Source organism: Syngnathoides biaculeatus, chromosome 22 (genome assembly GCF_019802595.1).
Source record: "Syngnathoides biaculeatus isolate LvHL_M chromosome 22, ASM1980259v1, whole genome shotgun sequence".
Taxonomy (NCBI): Eukaryota; Metazoa; Chordata; class Actinopteri; order Syngnathiformes; family Syngnathidae; genus Syngnathoides; species Syngnathoides biaculeatus.
Genome location: NC_084661.1, coordinates 12,039,573 through 12,056,949, shown reverse-complemented (window position 1 = coordinate 12,056,949; position 17,377 = coordinate 12,039,573). Strand labels below are relative to the sequence as shown.

The window sequence follows — 17,377 nt, the reverse complement described above, 5'->3', positions numbered from 1 at the left end:
AACGATGCTTACGCATTAATAATACTGATGGATTAGCATTTTGAAGACAAACTCGGTTGCATACTGACCTTTCTCCCTTTCTTCTCTTGGAAAACGCTCCACGTGTACTTGAGGCGGCCATGTTGGGTCAGGAAGGAAAGGGAAATAACTCCGTGCTAACTTTGAGTTATCCTCTCCTGATACCGAATTATGGCTGCAGATTAAAACGCTTACATAATTTGATATACTCAAGGACATAATGCGTGAAAATCACGATGTCCCAAATATGGGACGCTGCCCACAAATGGGTTAATTAAATAGAATCTAAAGAATTTTTTGCCACATTTTTTGTTTCAATTTAAAAGGCATTGTGCTGCTCCTTTTGTTGCGCATGCCTTGGCCACCAGGGGGCACTAACTAACTAACAGACATATATTTATACGTGGATATGATCACTGCTACTCAGCTGGAGTAATAATAATCATTCTTGGGAGAGGATAAAGACTATATACCTAAATATTGTATCTATATTGAGTAAGTACCGTATTTTCCACACTATAAGTATTATAGTATACTATTATACTATTCCGCATTATAAGGTGCACCTCCAATGAATGGCATATTTTAAAACTTTTTCCATGTATAAGGCGCACCTGATTATAAGGCGCATAGAGTAGACACTCCAGTAAAGGCTGGGGTTACGCTATGCATCCATTAGATGGAGCTGCGCTAAAGCCTCAATATTGATCCATGTATAAGCCGCACCCGATTATAAGGCGCACCGTCGGCTTTAGAGAAAATTAAAGACTTTTAGGTGCGTTTTATAGTGCGGAAAAAGTTTTGTGTTCAAATATACTTAAGGCTTATGAAATTGCGAAATTGATTTGCATGTTTGTTAGCATTTAGCTCAAGGGACAAACAGCCCAAAAGGTGCTTGCTTTAAATACCCTTGTAGGTCTCTTTAAGTTTGACAGTGATTGACCCGTTTCGTCACATGCTGTGATGACGTACTCGCCGTTCGTCGCCCCCTTCACGGTCGATTTTACAGCATAATTAAACGTATCGCGCGGTCAAGCGGACACGCTTCCACGGTCACCCGTTTGTCGTTGCTTTGTGGGTACCGGAAGTGACCGAAATGTGGCGAGGAAACCCCACCCGGTGGCGTCCCGGCCGTTCGCACTTGTAGCGACATCTCTGAGTGGAGAAGAACTTGAGTAAATTTTCATAAACGAGCATGTGGGTTGCGCGGGTATAAAGGCAGAGCCGCAGTGACGTTAGCGTGGTCGCCGCACGCTCGAGTATAAAGAAGCCCGAAATTGTACTTCAAGTCCAGACCCGCTGATCTATTTAATGGCTCACTTTTCCCAAACTTTATCATCAATTCTTTTCTTCCCTGCTCCCCCATCTGCTGCAAACGCAAAGTAGGTCACGCGTGTTTATTTGAATTTAAAGTCATCTCTTGACAAACACGCTTGAAGATTTTTTTTTTCTGGGGGGGGGGGGGGGGGGGCTGCTGTTAAAGTATCGTATGTCCCAGCAGGCCTCATAAACGAAATGGCTCAATAACAGAGGCCCTGATTGGGTGCGTGTTTGGACTCGCAACAGGACCTGGTCACGAAACCCATTTGCTGTACATTCTCCCGACGGCAAAGATAACATCGGAAAGGTGCTGACCAGGCAAGATTTTCTCCCTCTTCTTGGAAAGCCTTAACTAGATCTGGGCATCAGGAGTGTTTATTTTGGTTGCGGCGGACATAATCTCTTGTCCGTGCACCATCTGCCGCATCGGCACGGAGGTCGGCGAGCCGAGCCGAGGCCTGTGCTCGGATACTTTGCACAATAGGCGGGAAGGCGAGCTGGACGCCGGGCCCGGAATGCGGCGCAATTGGCTCGCGGGACCGGCGGTTTACCGCCGCGCGCCTACTACAGGCCCCCGTCGCCGAAGGCCGCCACGCTGTTAAATATAGATGGCCGACTGGCGCGGGATCCGCGGGCTGCCCCAGACCTGTTTGTCCACCTCCCAAATCCTTCCTGCGTTGAGCTGATAATGCCGGGGCGAGTCTGGTCAACCAGCCCGCACGTTCGCATTAATGGACCTGCGTGACTGGAGCGCACACACGCGTGCGCTGCTGTCGTAAAATTCGACAACATGCGGAATTTAATGTTGCTTTTTCAATGATTTACAAATGCTTTGCTTGTGTAAAACTCCCCCCCCCCCCCCATTATTTCTTCACATTCTATTAGCTCTAATCTTCTCCATTGATAGTTTAAGACAAGGCTCTAGATCAGCGTGGGAAGAGTATGGTTTCATTTTTCCTTTTTTTTTTTAAATCAAGCATTTACATTGTCAATAGTCCTGTTGCGTAGATTGTGTATTTTCCCCCTGAATATTATTTACTTTTTACATTTTTTGGGGGTAATTTTTTATTAATTATATTAATTTAATTTTATTCAGTTCACACTTAAAAATTAGTCAATATAATATTATAAATATGAATAGTCATAAAATAAACATTTTAATATAAATTAATGGTTTTCAAACTTTATTGAATACAAGCCATTTTTTTTGTCCAGACCATCAAGCATTTACATTGTCAATAGTCCTGTAATCTATGTTGCGTAAATTCTGTATATTCCCCCCTGAATATTATTTATTTTTTTATTGGTTTTATTCATTTAATTTTATTCAGTTCTGATTTTCTTGTAATCTATGTTGCATGGGTTGTGTATTTTCCCCCTGAATATTACTTAATTTTTTAAATGTATTTGGTAATTATTTATTAATTTTATTCATTTAATTTTATTCGGTTCACACTTAAAAATAAGTCAACATAATATTCCAAATATAAATAATAGTAAAATAAAGAATTTAATATAAATTAATGGTTTTCAAATTTATTGAATACAAGCCTTTTTTTAATCTAGACTATCTACCATTTACATTGTCAGTAGTCCTCTAATATATGTTGCGTAAATTGTGTATTTTCCCCCTGAATATTATTATTTTTTTTACAATTTTATTGTTAATTAGTTATTAATTTTATTTATTTCATTTTATTTTATTCAGTTCACACCTAAAAATAAGTCAATATAATATTATAAATATACATAGTAGAAAAACAAACAATTTAATATATTATTTTATATATTAATACAATACATATCATCATTTAATATTTAATATAGAATGAATATAATATTTTATGATAGTATTTATTTGTTTTTCAAACTTTATTGAATATAACTGTAAGCCATTGTAACATTCTGAACATTTTCATTATTTACAGTCCACTGTGCTTAATTATAGGGAAGAATTTTGTTTTTATGGTAGTTGTATGTACTGTATTGTGTTTTTTTAATTTGTTTTTTAAAATTACATTTACATATTACGTGCGCATTCTTTTCCATTTTGATTGATTTACACGATTTGCATTCTGAGAAGATTGTTTACCACAGTCAAGTTACTTCAATTCCACTTTGGAAAAAGCGCATGACCCCCCCCCCCCCACGACCCCCCTGTTAACTCACCATTTTGAAAAAAAAACAGCCGTTCATTTGAATAAGAAATACATTTTTTTTTAATGTTGTGACGCCATTCCAAGTAATCATCGCGGCATGTGAATGAAAATGGCCGAGCAGATGGCCTAATTCCACGTGCGCACCGAGCTCGAAGGGGGTTGGGGTGGGGTGGGGGGGGGAGATTATGTTATTATTTGCCCCGGCCGCGGAGCTGTGCAGTGAACGTGCGCTTTCATATTTGACATCCGCGTTTCGCCACGCAACGCGCGCGCTCGCGCGGGATTATTGAGGTCAAAGTCCAATGCATATTACATGAAGACAACAGCAAAACATTTTTTTTTTTTTTCCCCCCCCTAGTTCTGCCCGTCACAATATGTTGCTGTCATAGATTATTTTGAAATAAATCACACTTTTGGGACCCGTATAGCGAAATTGGATGATTTCCCTCGGCCCACCTGATGATGTCTTGGTGGGGAATCGCTGCTCTGCCCGACCTCCTTTTGGTTCCCGTTCTAAGATGGGGGGGGGGGGGGGGGTATGCAATTAGCCTTCGCTTGCAGTTTTTCCTCTCCGTCGGTAACGTCGAGGAATGAGTTGCTAAGCATCCCTGCTTAAAGGCTTGATTATATAAGGATAAATAAAAAGAGCAACTGCGGGCCATGTATCAGAAGGGGGAAGCACTTTCTTTGAACCCTGCCAGCGACGTAGTTCCTCGCATCAAGACATCACTTTAGCTCCGGGGGGGGGCAAAAAAAAAACCCTGGAAAGGCTGGGCTCTCTATTTCTTTGATGATCTACGTGTGTGTGCGCGTGTGTAAGAGCGCGCCGCCTCCGAAAGCACACGATCGAGCAGCGTTTGTGTCTGTTCAAGGTGTGCGCATCAGCTGCTCCGTGAATGTCACCGCGTATCGATTAAGCGGGCTCCAACTAAGTCACCAACCCCCCCACCACCCCCACCCCGCCTCGTGTTTTTCTTTCTCTCTCTCCGCAGCGATAGAGACGCAGAGTACCAGCTCGGAGGAGATAGTGCCAAGCCCGCCCTCGCCTCCCCCGCCGCCCCGCGTCTACAAGCCCTGCTTTGTGTGCCAGGACAAGTCCTCAGGGTACCACTATGGTGTCAGCGCCTGCGAAGGCTGCAAGGTGAGACTACCCCCCACCCCAAAACCCCCCCCCACCGCCGGCAACGGCATTTGTCTGTCTCGTCGCCGTCATTGAAGTCTAAAAAAGGGGGAAAAAAAAGAGAAACTCTTCAAGTGGTTTTGGTTTGAAGTCATTAGCATTCTTGTGGGTCTGACTTTGGTTTTGCAATGAACGGATTGGTGTTGTCTATTTGCAGTATTTTATTTTATTTTTTGCATCCCACTAGATAGGTCCAAAGCCCTGTCTAAGTAGGAAAGCGGTTCTCCATTATCATGAAAATCTACTGTAGCATCTGTGACTTTGCGTGTGTATGGCTTTAAAAGGGTGCAGTGTCGCTTTAAGATCCAAGTTTTTTTAGATACAAGTTGTCATTTTGTGTGCGTTGTGACAAGTGTGTTTTCGACCCCAAACATCACAACATCTGGCCACCTTCAATTCACATCGGTTTCCTTGGAGTTCGTCACAATATCATTTGGTGGCGCTTGTGCACTCTTAAGCTAGTTACGAGAGTTGGACAATATACCAGTACTAGAGAAGTACTGCGATATCTCCCTATCAAAAATGAAATGATTTTTTTTACACTGATACATCTCGACTGAGAGACAAGCTGTGTATTCCAAAGACTGCTTTGGTTTAGTCTGGGTTGTTAGTGGAGATTAGGGAGTCTTCACTTGTGCACAACAGACACTTCTAGCATGTTTTTAAAAATGAAATCATCGTGGTCCCTCCCTGGACTATACACTGCCGAACGCTGCAAATATAGACTTAAAAAAAATAACTCTTATCATCATACGCGGCACGTGCGTACATTTGCGCGGCACGCAGTCTTGCTGCTCGTATCGCCGTTTGCCAACGCGCGCTCGTCGGTGCACTCGGGAGGCCTCGTTGCGTTATCACTCGATAATTTGCTGAACCTGCGGTGCCGTCCAAAAGTCTCAGGTCATTATTGTTGACGATCAGTTGCTTTTTTTCCAATTCGGAAAGTGTTGAATTGAATAAAATTTCATTGATATCAATACAACAGGTCATTCATAAAATTATATTTAAAAGAGTGGAAGCACAGGAAGAAGTAAAAAATTTATCTAGTCCAACACTTTGTTGTCTACAAATTTTGATTCACGTTATTACTCAATAGATCAGGTGTGTCAAACTCATTTTTCTCGCGGGCCGTTATGTCTGCGGAACAAAAATATTTAATCATCTCATCATATTTACATCATCAATTTATGAACTAGTATTGGAATCCAAAATCAAGGGCAATGTCTTTTTCAACTATTCACGTTTGGTAGCACAAAAATGCTTGTAATATCTCAACTTTATCATTTATGGTGTATGACAATTTGAAGGCGGCACGGTGGATTAGCTGATTAGTTCTGAGGTCCCGGGTTTGATCCCGGGCCCTGCCTGTGTGAAGTTTGCATGTTTTCCCCGTGCCTACGTGGGTTTCCTCCGGGCACTCCGGTTTCCTCCCACATTCCAAAAACATGCACCATTAATTGGACACCCTAAATTGCCCCTAGGTGTGATTATGAGTGCTGTTGTTTGTCTCCATGTGCCCTGCGATTGGCTAGCAGCCAGTTCAGGGTGTACCCCGCCTCCTGCCTGTTGATAGCTGGGATAGGCTCCGGGACTCCCCGCGACACTCGTGAGGATAAGGATTTGAAATTTTGGTCCAGATTTTTACAAGAATCATTGCAATTGACACTAGATTTGGCTTTGCGGGCCACATAAAAATCATGTGGCGGTCCAGATCTGGACCCCGGGCCTTGGGTTTGACACCCATGCGAGAGCTTATTCATTTACCATGATGTACCCCAAAAGAAGTGAATCATCTTGATCATGAATGTTCTATTTTCATGGTCTTATTGAACATTTTTCTTGTGCCTAAAAGTTCCATCTACGCTGTAATTATGGTGTAACTAACCCATTAATAGACCCTCTGATGTTTTCAGCAATATTCAGCCAAAATGTATTTCTAAGAGCATCCCATCTACTAAATACAATGAATTAATGTGAAATTTAATGCAACCTCTCAACTTGTTTGAGGTCAAATGGAGAAAAAGTCTACGGTCGGGGCCCGTTTGGTGTTTTCTCGGGTACTACCAGTGGCTTAACTGCCACACTTCTAAAACAAGACATTTGAGGGCAGACACAATTTTGCCAAACATATGGGAAAACATGATTTGGCCCGGGCCGAGGAAGAAACAAAATTAGCTTTTGGGCTCTGGCAGACGACTATATTTTGGGTTCTGTTTCTCATTTAATGTGGTCACTACATTGCTGTACTCTGTGTTGTCCCGAGTTATTGAAGTTCTTTAAAAAAAAAAAAAAAAAAAAAAAAAAAGATAGACACGAGCAAAGCAGATCTGCGGATTCAGATGTAATGTTACTAGCAGAAGGCGCGTCGGTTTCGGGAACAACCTGTAACCCAGTCTATAAACCTACCAAATAAAAATAAAAAGACGATAAAATGAAGTTTGGAGCTTCGGTGGAGTGTAGATTTTCACCCAAAAAAATGACATAAAGAGGCGACGCGGTGGGTTCAGCTGGTAAAGCGTTGGCCTCACATATCTGAGGTCCTGGGTTCAATCCCGGACCCGCCTGTGTGGCGTTTGCATGTTCTCCCTGTGCCTGCGTGGGATTTCTCCGGGTACTCTGGTTTCCTCCCACATCCCAAAAACATGCAACATTAATTGGACACTCCAAATTGCCCCTAGGTGTGATTGTGAGTGCGGCTGTTTGTCTCCGTGTGCCCTGCGATTGGCTGGCAACCAGTTCAGGGTGTACCCCGCCTCCTGCCCGTTGACGGCTGGGATAGGCTGCGGCACTCCCGCGACCCTCGTGAGGATAAGCGGCGAAGAAAATGGATGGATGGCATAAAGATGGCGCAGATTGTGGGGAGAAGCGGGGGGTGGTTCGAAGGGTTGCAGATAACCAGTTGGGGTCCAGTTGAACCAGTAGGCACCACAGGAATGATGGCCAATGTAACATATGCGGGGGAGGTGGGGGGGGGGGGCAACGAAGAGCCCCTTCTCACAAAAGCCCCTGACACTGAACCTCGGCCGCCTCTTGTTCATCTCCCCCCCCCCCCTGTCGTGTTACCGATGCGCGACTTTTTGGCTCAAATTAGGGCTAAACTTTTCCGGTTTTGAAAATGGAAACACAAAAGTGAGATATTTGGAGCACTGAGCGCTCACAGCGGTGTGACGCTCGCGCCGGCGAATGTGATAAACAAAAAGAGAGCCGGGCCCGGGCTATAGATTTGAGTAATTAGCCCCCAACCACCTCCCCATCCTGTGATCAAAGTGCCGGTGCCGCTCGCTCTGAAATCGGTCTCCGAACCGGCGCGGTAATTAGTTTTTTTTGAGGCCGACGATGTACAATGGGGATGAGAAGAGACAATGTTTTTTTTTTTAATTATTATTATTATTTTGTTTATGTACCCCACAGATATTGTTGAAAGGGAGTTGAAGAGAAGAACTCGATGCGTAGGCTTTGCTGTCGCCTGTCAACAGCTCGCTGCAGCTCGCGGCGTTCAACGAGTGCAGGCCTTGCACTGCGTAAAATAGATATTAACGCTATTCATATCTCTTCGGCTGCTTATATTTAGTCTTTGTTTATCTGTAAAGGTCGAGCGTCTCGGGCTTTGGCGCGAACCCTTTCGGTGCTGGTGTGACATTTGCGCAAAGCAGCACACAGCATGAATCATAGTTGAAGCAGTGTTTTTCTCAATATTGATCCGGGGGGATGGGCGGGCTGCTGCCTCGAGATCCGAGCGACGCGACCGACTTTGCTTTGACTTGCGAGAAAAAAATTGTGTTTTGAGTGAAGAGCAGGTGTCACGGCACACTGAAATTGAGTGTCTCCGGCCCGTTTCTCAAATATTTTGGGGAAGTTATCCTCCAGTGTTAGCTGGAAAACTCACCTATTTGCTGTTTTTGTGCTAAAACACCAACGTTTTGCTGGCATTTTGGTGCCAGGGAATTGAGTAATTACACATCTTGACTGAGAGACAAACTTTGTATGCCAGAGAGTGGCTAAGTTTAGCTTTGGAGGCGGAAGAAGTTATTAGAGAGTTATCGGCACGTTTTCATACGCACTTCAAAATCAAACTATCCGTAAGATATTCATTTTTAAAGTGCCGCTGTCATGAAATGCATGATTTTCTAGTGTGTTATAAATGAAAAAAAGGGAGCCATAATGGACCCATCCGTTTACTCACCGCACAACATGATTTTGACATATGGCTTTTTGTCACTCCCGCCATAGAAATCCACTCAAGGGATTCATTTTCGAGAAAAACCAGGAAGTGACGTCAGTACCAGACATCTGTTTATACTAGTTCTACCTGCTGGAAGGTAGCTCGTTGTTCCTTCCTGTTAGCCAAAATGCCGGCTCGTTGCATTGCTAGATATTGTTCGAACACTCGGGTGGATGGATTCATTCTTTGTATTTTTCAAAAAGACCCGGTTCGTCGTGAAAAATGGATTGCACGGGGGCAAAGGACGAGAGCTTTGTGGGTTCCAAATGACAGGTAGGTGTGTATACAGCTACTAAAAATAAATAACAGTTTACGGGGGACCATGTAATCTGTCTCTCGTAGCGTAACAAAAGATCCGCGTACGTATGACAGGGGTGTTAAATGTGTCGATGTGCACGTCGGACGACTTCTGCGTCGGGCTCGTCGGCGAAGGCTTCCGTGTCAAGCTCCCGGCAAAGGCTTCTGCGTCGGGCGAGCCGGCGAAGGCTTCCGTGTCGGTCCCGATGCGGAGGTGGTTTGGCTGAGAGGCGTCTTGGGAGACAATTTTATCACCGCCGCGTGGAGGTGGATCGGGCGGGCAGGTGCTTTGGCGGTGATCCGCATATCATCTAAATATGGCCCAAAACGATAGGGTTACATTGCCCCGGTCACAAGATGTTCTCTTCTTCGGTGTCAGAAGGGGCGTGTTCGACTCCCACAGTAGGTGGCGCAGCGTGTTTTCAATGGCGAATGTCCCAGTGTGATGTCACGGACAGAAGATGCAGCCAATATGGCGACCACTTGGCTGTCGAATGAGACTTCCGCACCTTTGCGCCTGGATGACGCACTTTCCGCTCATATTTATTTTTTCATACAGACATTGAAGTGAATGTAGTTTTCATAACAATATCTATTTTAGAATGTTCATAGGGATGACACTTGGGCTTTAAGGGGTGTTTTGTAAAATGAGTTTGAAATTAGATTTTAAAAAGATTGGAGGGGGGGGGGGGATTAATCAAGTGAAACTGGTTGATTTCCCACTGGGTACCTCATGATGTGTCACAGTTGTTAGGAATCCCAAATTTAAAGCACTCCCAGAAGAATTGCTGCCTTACAAAAAATCATTTTTTTAATTTTTAAAAAAAATAATTTTAGCTGTACTAGCGCCCCCTGTTTGCCAGCCGTCCGCCTGCACGGCACGCATCCGCAGTGCTCATTTGAAAAATTCAGGATGCCGCGTCTGTATCTGTGACTACAGAGGAGATGACTTGGCAGCGCGCGCTCAATAATTCAACACTACGTGCGAACGTATACGGTTGTCTCATTTGAGACTGGGGTAAGTTGAGGGTTAGCCGCGTCGACTCTGCTGCAGCATGCCAAACTACAAAGGCATTTCCTGGGGGCTGCGGCGAACACGGGAGATAGATGCTGATGGGGTGGGGTTGGGGGGGGTGGGGGCGCTGAGCTCTCTCACTTGGAGACAGCTGGCTCGTTTGTTGTTTAACTCCCACTGCCAGAACACACTCGCCGCCATTGCACTTCTCCTCGCCTTTAGATATTAAGACTCGAACATTAAATATGCATGCTTACACCCTCATATTTACGGTTTTGTTTTGGGGGCATCGCGGCGTGCAACAGGGGAAACGCGCTTCCTCGTGTTTGTCGACGTCGCGGCAAATCCACTGTTTCCGCGAGCAAATTGGCATAATAAATTGATTTATCGGTTCGGTTTTGTCAGTCATATGGAGTTTGAACTGTTGTGTGGTTGCAAAGTCGTGCGCACCAAAGATATAAAAACTTAAATAAACGTGATATAAATAGGTACGTAAAGGTGAATCAAGGGTAAAGAATGTAGTCGTTTGTGTTTAAGGGAAATGAAGAGATCAAAAAGACCAAAAAGTCTTGGAAAGCTACACGTGAATGTTTCTGCTCTGTTAAATAAAATGAAATAATCCATAAGTCATTTCTTAAAGGTCAAGTGTCATGCTTATAAACATTCTAAAATACATATTATTATGAAAAATACAAATAACATTATTCACTTCCATTTCTATACAAAAAAACAAAAATGAGCGTAGAGGGTGTCATCCATCCGCAAAGTTGCGGAAGTCTGTCCATTCCGTCACACCGGGACATTCGCCATTGAAAACACGCTGTGCCCACCTACTATTGGACACGGAAGCTCTTTTCAAAGAAGAGAACATCTCACAATCGAGTGAAGTGACTGGGGCGATATTACACCATCATTTCGAGCCATATTTAGATGATGTGCGGATCACTTCTAGCTAATAACAGACTCCCAGACAGTATGTATGAGCCAGCCCGGCTGAAGCCGTCCGCCGCGGACGCAATCCAGTGAAGTGACAGGGGCAATATAAGCCCATCGTTTTGTTTAGTTTCAAGCCACATTTAGATGATATGCGGATTACTTCTAACTTACAACATACTCTCAGACAGTGTGTATGAACCAGTCCGGCCGAAGCCGTCCGCTGCGGACAAGGCGTTGCCGAAGCCGTCCGACGTGGACACAATTCAGGGAAGTGACCGGGGGCAATATTAGCCTATCGTTTCGAGCCAGATTGAGATGATATGCGGACTACTTATAACTTGCAACATACTCCCAGAAAGTATGTATGAGCCAGTGCGGCTGAAGCCGTCCGCGGCGGACGGCTTTGGCGATGCCTCGTCCGCGGACACAATCAAGTGAAGTGACCGGGGCAATATTAGCCCATCGTTTCATTTCGAGCCACATTTAGATGATAAGCGGATCACTTCTCACTAACAACAGACTCCCAGACAGTGTTTATGAGTCACCCGGGTGGCGCCGCGATGAGCATACCCGGCCGAAATCGTCCGCCGACGGGTCCATCGACACATTTAGCACCCCTGACTTACGTACGCGGATCTTTTGTTACATTCTGAGAAGATTACGTCCCCCCACCTCGCCATTATTTTTTTTTTAGTAGCTGTATACACGCCTACCTGTCACGTGGAACCCACAAAGCTCTCGTCCTTTGCACCCGTGCAATCCAATTTTCACGACGGACCGGGTTTTTTTTTGGAAAAGTATGCGAATCCATCCTCTCGGGTGTTCGAGCAATATCGAGCAATCCAATAAGCTGGAATTTTGGCTAACATGAAGGAAGAACGAGCTACCTTCCAGCAGGTAAAACTAGTATAAACAGACGAGACCGTTTGAGTTCCTGCTTCTTCTCGAAAACAAATCCCTCGAGAGGATTTTCGTGGCGGGAGTTACAAAAAGCCGTATACATCAAAATCATGGTGTGTGGTGAAAAAATGGATTGATCCTGTCCAGCTGGCTTTTTTTCATTAATAACATACTAAAAATCATGCATTTCATGACAGTGGACCTTTAAGGGTAATCATGTACATTAGATGAGATTGAAATGATTGTGTTACGGTTTAAACTATTATAGATATTTGCCGCTACGTGTGGTTCTTATATGCCCTGAATAGTTCACTTTCGGTTTAAACAAGCCATGTCAATGTCAATTTGCAAAAAACATCCTGTAATTTAGTTCCATATTTTCTGTCATTCTTGCAATTTTGCGTCATACATGAGTTGTATGTAGCGCGTCTATCCTACAACCCCATTTTCTTGCCTGCCTACTTACTACTTGACCTTCGAACCCGCCCCCCATTTTCACCACGCTCTCTGCGTGACTTTTCGCCGCGGCTGCCTAGTTGTAGAAGCGAGAGCTTCAGTTTGACGCTGGTGGATAAAAACGCACGTGAGAGCGTACGCAGTTGGTGGCCGGGAAGCGCTCTTAATCTGGCAACGACGCGAAAGTCACGTAAGAGAGGATCCCTCCGCTTCGCTGCGACCTCGCCCAACCCCTTCCGCTAACCCGCTCTCCTGTTCCTGCTCTCGCACGGCACCCGCAAGTGCACGAAGACCCATAAATACACATCAAGCACAAAGCCGGCGGGGTCAAGAGCGTGAAAGACGTAGTCACGTTTGCAACCCCCCCGACATCCCTTTCCTCGCGGCGTTCATCTCCTCTGAAGCTGCAGGGTGGCTGACGGGCCCGCTGAGGGCTCTTGTCGCCGGGCGGATTAAGCAGCGCTACAAAAAGAGGCTTATGGGCCGCAGGAAGCAATGACTCCTAAAAGAAAAGGAGTTGTGGGGATGGGGGGGGGGGGGGCAATTAACTGGCTCACGAGCGGCGAGTAAAGCGGGGGCGGTGCTGTCAGAGGGCACCTGAGCCTGGTGGTGTTGGGAGGGACTAGGTCAATCCCCGAGTGACAATGAGGTCAGGATCGGGGCGCCGTTGGCTCAAATGGGACATGATACACACTCAGACACATGCCTCAGCATTTCCTCTTGTGTGCTCGTTCAAGAGCAAGTTGCCCCATCTAGTGGACGGACTTGCTTTTTAATCCGTTTTCCACCCTTTTGGGCCGCAAAGCAGATCTGCGGCCTTCCGTGAAAGCGGACCAGAGGTCAGTTGGGTGACCCGCAGGGGATTGAGACGGCTCCTCGGCCAGCTGGAAGGAAAGCACGCTGTCATTAATCGGCTTCGTGCCGCTACCTCGTTGAGCGCTGCGTGGACACGCATCTTCTTGTTTTTTTTCAATTTATTTTTATTATTATTAGAAACATTGGTCAGGTCACGCGTTTCAGTACCGAGGCCTTCAATGTCAATTTATCAAACCTAAACCAAATATTAATACCACCCCTATCATGTTGCAGTTATGAAAAAACATCAATACTGTACAACCCCCCCCCCCAAAAAAAAAAAAAACAAACTCGCAAATGCGCCATTTATGTCATCTGGAATAGTTCAAAATCCATTTTTATCTAATGACACGACCTGTGTATATTGTCATTCATCCGGGTCGGGTTGGAGCGATTGATCGACTCGTCCTACGGCATTCCGGGAGGGACAAAATTCAGGTCATCGCAATGTGTCCTATTACCTAACGCACTTTTATCTAGGCATGCTAAAACACAGTATGTTTACAACAGCCATCCATACATTTTCTTTGCCGCTTATCCTCACGAGGGTCGCGGGGAGTGCCGGAGCCTATCCCGGCTGTCAACGGGCAGGAGGCGGGGTGCACCCTGAACTGGTTGCCAGCCAATCGCAGGGCACATGGAGACGAACAGCCGCACTCGCAATCACATTTATGGGCAATTTAGAGTGTCCGATTAATGTCGCATGTTTTCGGGATGCGGGAGGAGACCGGAGTGCCCGGAGAAAACCGAAGACCTCAGAACTTTGAGGCCAACGCTTTACCAGCTGGTCCACCGTGCCACCATATTTAAACACATCTTCAAAAAACATCCAGCAGGACAGACTATTGAGCATTTGAACCTATACATCAGGGGTCACCGACGCGGTGCCCGCGGGCGAATGGTAGCCCGCGAGGACCATATAAGCCGCCCGCGAGGTATGTTCTAAAAATACCATAGGCCACAAATTGTTACTATTATTTGTGCGTTAATTTCTGAATCTGACTTGCTTACGTGAATTGACCCCTCCGTACAGGGCACTTAACCACGCCTCCTGAAGTGACGTCACGCCACGTGCGCTGACGTAAGACAAACAGTAAAAATGGCCAATACAATACAATACATTCTTAACTGAGACAGACTCCATGCTTCGGATTTCATTCAAATCAACGATATATTATAGATTCTAAATACAATACATTCCTAACTGAGAGAGACGCCATGCTTCTGATTTGATTCAGTCATTCACACGTAGCAATGTTACGCTAGCGAAGAACGTCTCATTCATTTATACGAGACGTGTATTGAAAATCAAATATAGGGCATATCTTCGTGCAAACACAGTCTGGTTAAGCTTCGGCCGCGACCCGGCAAGAAAGCGACACGTTTGTGCAGTCCGATCATCGCTAAATATCGCTCGACAAAGAATAAGTGTGTCAATCGTTCACACGCAGCAGTGTTATGCTAGCGAAGAACTTCAAATTCATTTATACGAGACATGTATTGAAAATCAAATATAGGGCATACCTTCGTGCAAACATATGTGTTCCGGTAGATATTAGATGGATTTAGTTGATGATGCGGTCTTCCACAAAGTTTGATCCATCGAAGGCATTTTTCGTACTGGGTCTTCGGTTTTGGAAAGGGTACGAATCGGACTCCACCAACTAGCCTTTCAGGATACCTGTCGTCACTATTACAAAGTCCGTGACTACACCTCTTAACCATATTTTTTGTTAAATAACCCAAATACGGGATAAAACGCTAACAAAACCGAAACTGGACCATTCAATGTTGTCAGAGAAAATGGCGGGAGCAAAAACGGGCTTTGGTTTATGCAGATCTCTGGCCTCTGATTGGTCAGTGACGCGGATTGCGCAATATCCACGGAGGGGTCAATTAAAATTTTAAAATACCTGTAATGTCATTTACTACAATAAATTCAAACAAAAATATGTACATGTAATGAACTGAGTCTGAAGTTTGCCACAAACAAGTCACGTAGCCCTTCATACGATCAGCGCTCACGAAGTAGCCCTCAGCCTCAAAGCGGTTGTTGAGCCCTGCTACATATGCTCAACAGTTTTTTGTTTTTTTTCCCTTACCTATTATTTATTGTTCCGACAGGTCAGGTCCCCATTTTATTACAAACAAATTATTTGGCACATATTTTATCGCATGCATTTTTGTTTTTTTGTGTTGATCCATGAGCTTTTTTGAACAGCTGAAGCTGTACATCAATCAAGAATGATAAAGTATTCCACCTACAAAGCTTAAAAAAATGAGTGTCCTCCATTCCCAGACGTTTATTGAATTTTGTTAAATAAAAATGTGATGTATCACAGTGGTAAACGTGCATTGTTTTTAATATAGTTGTTGGTTACCGGGCAGATGAGATTGACATGACAACACGATGAGGCTAAGATCTGATTGGACGAATCACACCCAGCGTACACGTCCTTAAAATGAAAAGACTTTTTTGTGACTAAATGATCACAATTTTATGGAACGAATCCGAGAGGGCCTTGCCTGCACTGACCTCTTCTCCCTGTTGTGAGAAACATGAATCGCACCGCCGGGGTTCGAAAGATGTCCGTCAGTTAAAAGCAATTTGCGGGTTTAGGCCCGGCGGCCATCTGTTAGGCAAGCGACGCTAATCCCGCGGTGCGATTGGGTAGAGGGTGGGTGGGGGGGCTCCCTGGAAACTGCACTGGCTGCCCCCCCCCCCCCCCCCAAAAAGCTAGCGTCCCACTGGGTCTGATCAATAGCGACATTGACCTGTTTTGCATGTGTGCAGCGGCGCGCTTGCATCAGTTCTCAGGGCTCACTCACTTGTAGCTGATCTGCATTAACCTCTTTTTATCTTTTTGACACCGCAATAATGCAGCCACTGAGGTGAACATTGATTTTATTGGAGCTGGCCCGGCTGATGCGGGGCTTAAAACGCGCGGGGGTGCGTTAAAAGGCTTTCTTTGATATACGAAATGACAACGTCTCGGCTGTCATCTTTTTTTCATTTAGAAGACGGCCGGATGAGCTCATTGCAGCGTGGCCTCTGCCTCAAATAAAACGGTTTGAAATGTTTAATGAAGCAACTGCGCTTGTTTATATCCTGTCCGCATCTAAAGGGGAAATACAGGAAATGGAACAATCCGAACCCCCCCACCCCCCCATCACAATGTTGACGTGACCTTGCAGCCTTTGGATCATTTTGCGTGACATCATTACATGAGAAAAAGGACCAGATTTTCACCAGCGTGGGTTTCGCTTGTGTGAAACCTCTCCATGTCCATTTTCCTCGCCACGTATCGTTATGGTGTTAAAATGGTTTTTAAAAAAATTAAATGATTAAATATGTTTACCTATATGCGAGTCAGCTCTAGTCTTCTTCTCTCCAAATGATTTTACCTAGTTTAATGCTAACATGTAATATAAAACACTATAGCCTAATGGAAATTAGCATAGATGTTTACCTCTACTTTACATACATAGAGGAACCCCCCCCTCCAAAAAAAAGCACACAACAAAATCAAATTGCGCATTGTACATTTGTACGCCAAACGTTTGAAGGAAACCATTTAATTTTGCCAAATGAAACTCTGCTAGCTTGTTGCTAACATGTAATGTGAAACGTCATGGATGGGCTAATGGAAATTAGCATAGATGTTTTCTTCTACTTTACCCACATGGAGAAAAAACACCCCCCCCTCCCCAAAAAAACACACAACAAAATCAAATTGAACATTGTGCATTTGTATACCAAACTGTTGAAGGAAACCATTTAATTTTGCCAAATGAAACTCTGCTAGCTTGTTGCTAACCTGTAATGTGAAACGTCATGGATGGGCGAATGGAAATTAGCATAGATGTTTACATCTACTTACCACACATGGAGAAAAAACACCCACACACCCCCAAAAAAGCACACACACAAAAATCTAATTGCGCATTGTACATTTGTACCCCAAACTGTTGAAGGAAACCATTTAATTTTGCCAAATGAAACTCTGCTAGCTTGTTGC

The 17,377-nt window shown here is 44.6% G+C and overlaps 1 protein-coding gene across 9 annotated transcripts in view; it reads left to right on the top strand.

Moving 5' to 3' along the window:
- LOC133495178 (retinoic acid receptor alpha) overlaps positions 1-17,377 on the top strand; it is a 236,277-nt gene that overhangs the window by 203,470 nt on the left and 15,430 nt on the right. For 8 of the 9 annotated variants that reach the window (XM_061809504.1, XM_061809505.1, XM_061809510.1 and 5 more), the window contains one exon: positions 4,490-4,638. The exons of the other annotated variant lie outside the window; for it this stretch is intronic. In XM_061809504.1, coding sequence (XP_061665488.1) covers positions 4,490-4,638 — 149 coding nt within the window. The remainder of the gene's footprint in view (positions 1-4,489; positions 4,639-17,377) is intronic. 9 annotated transcript variants of the gene reach the window in all.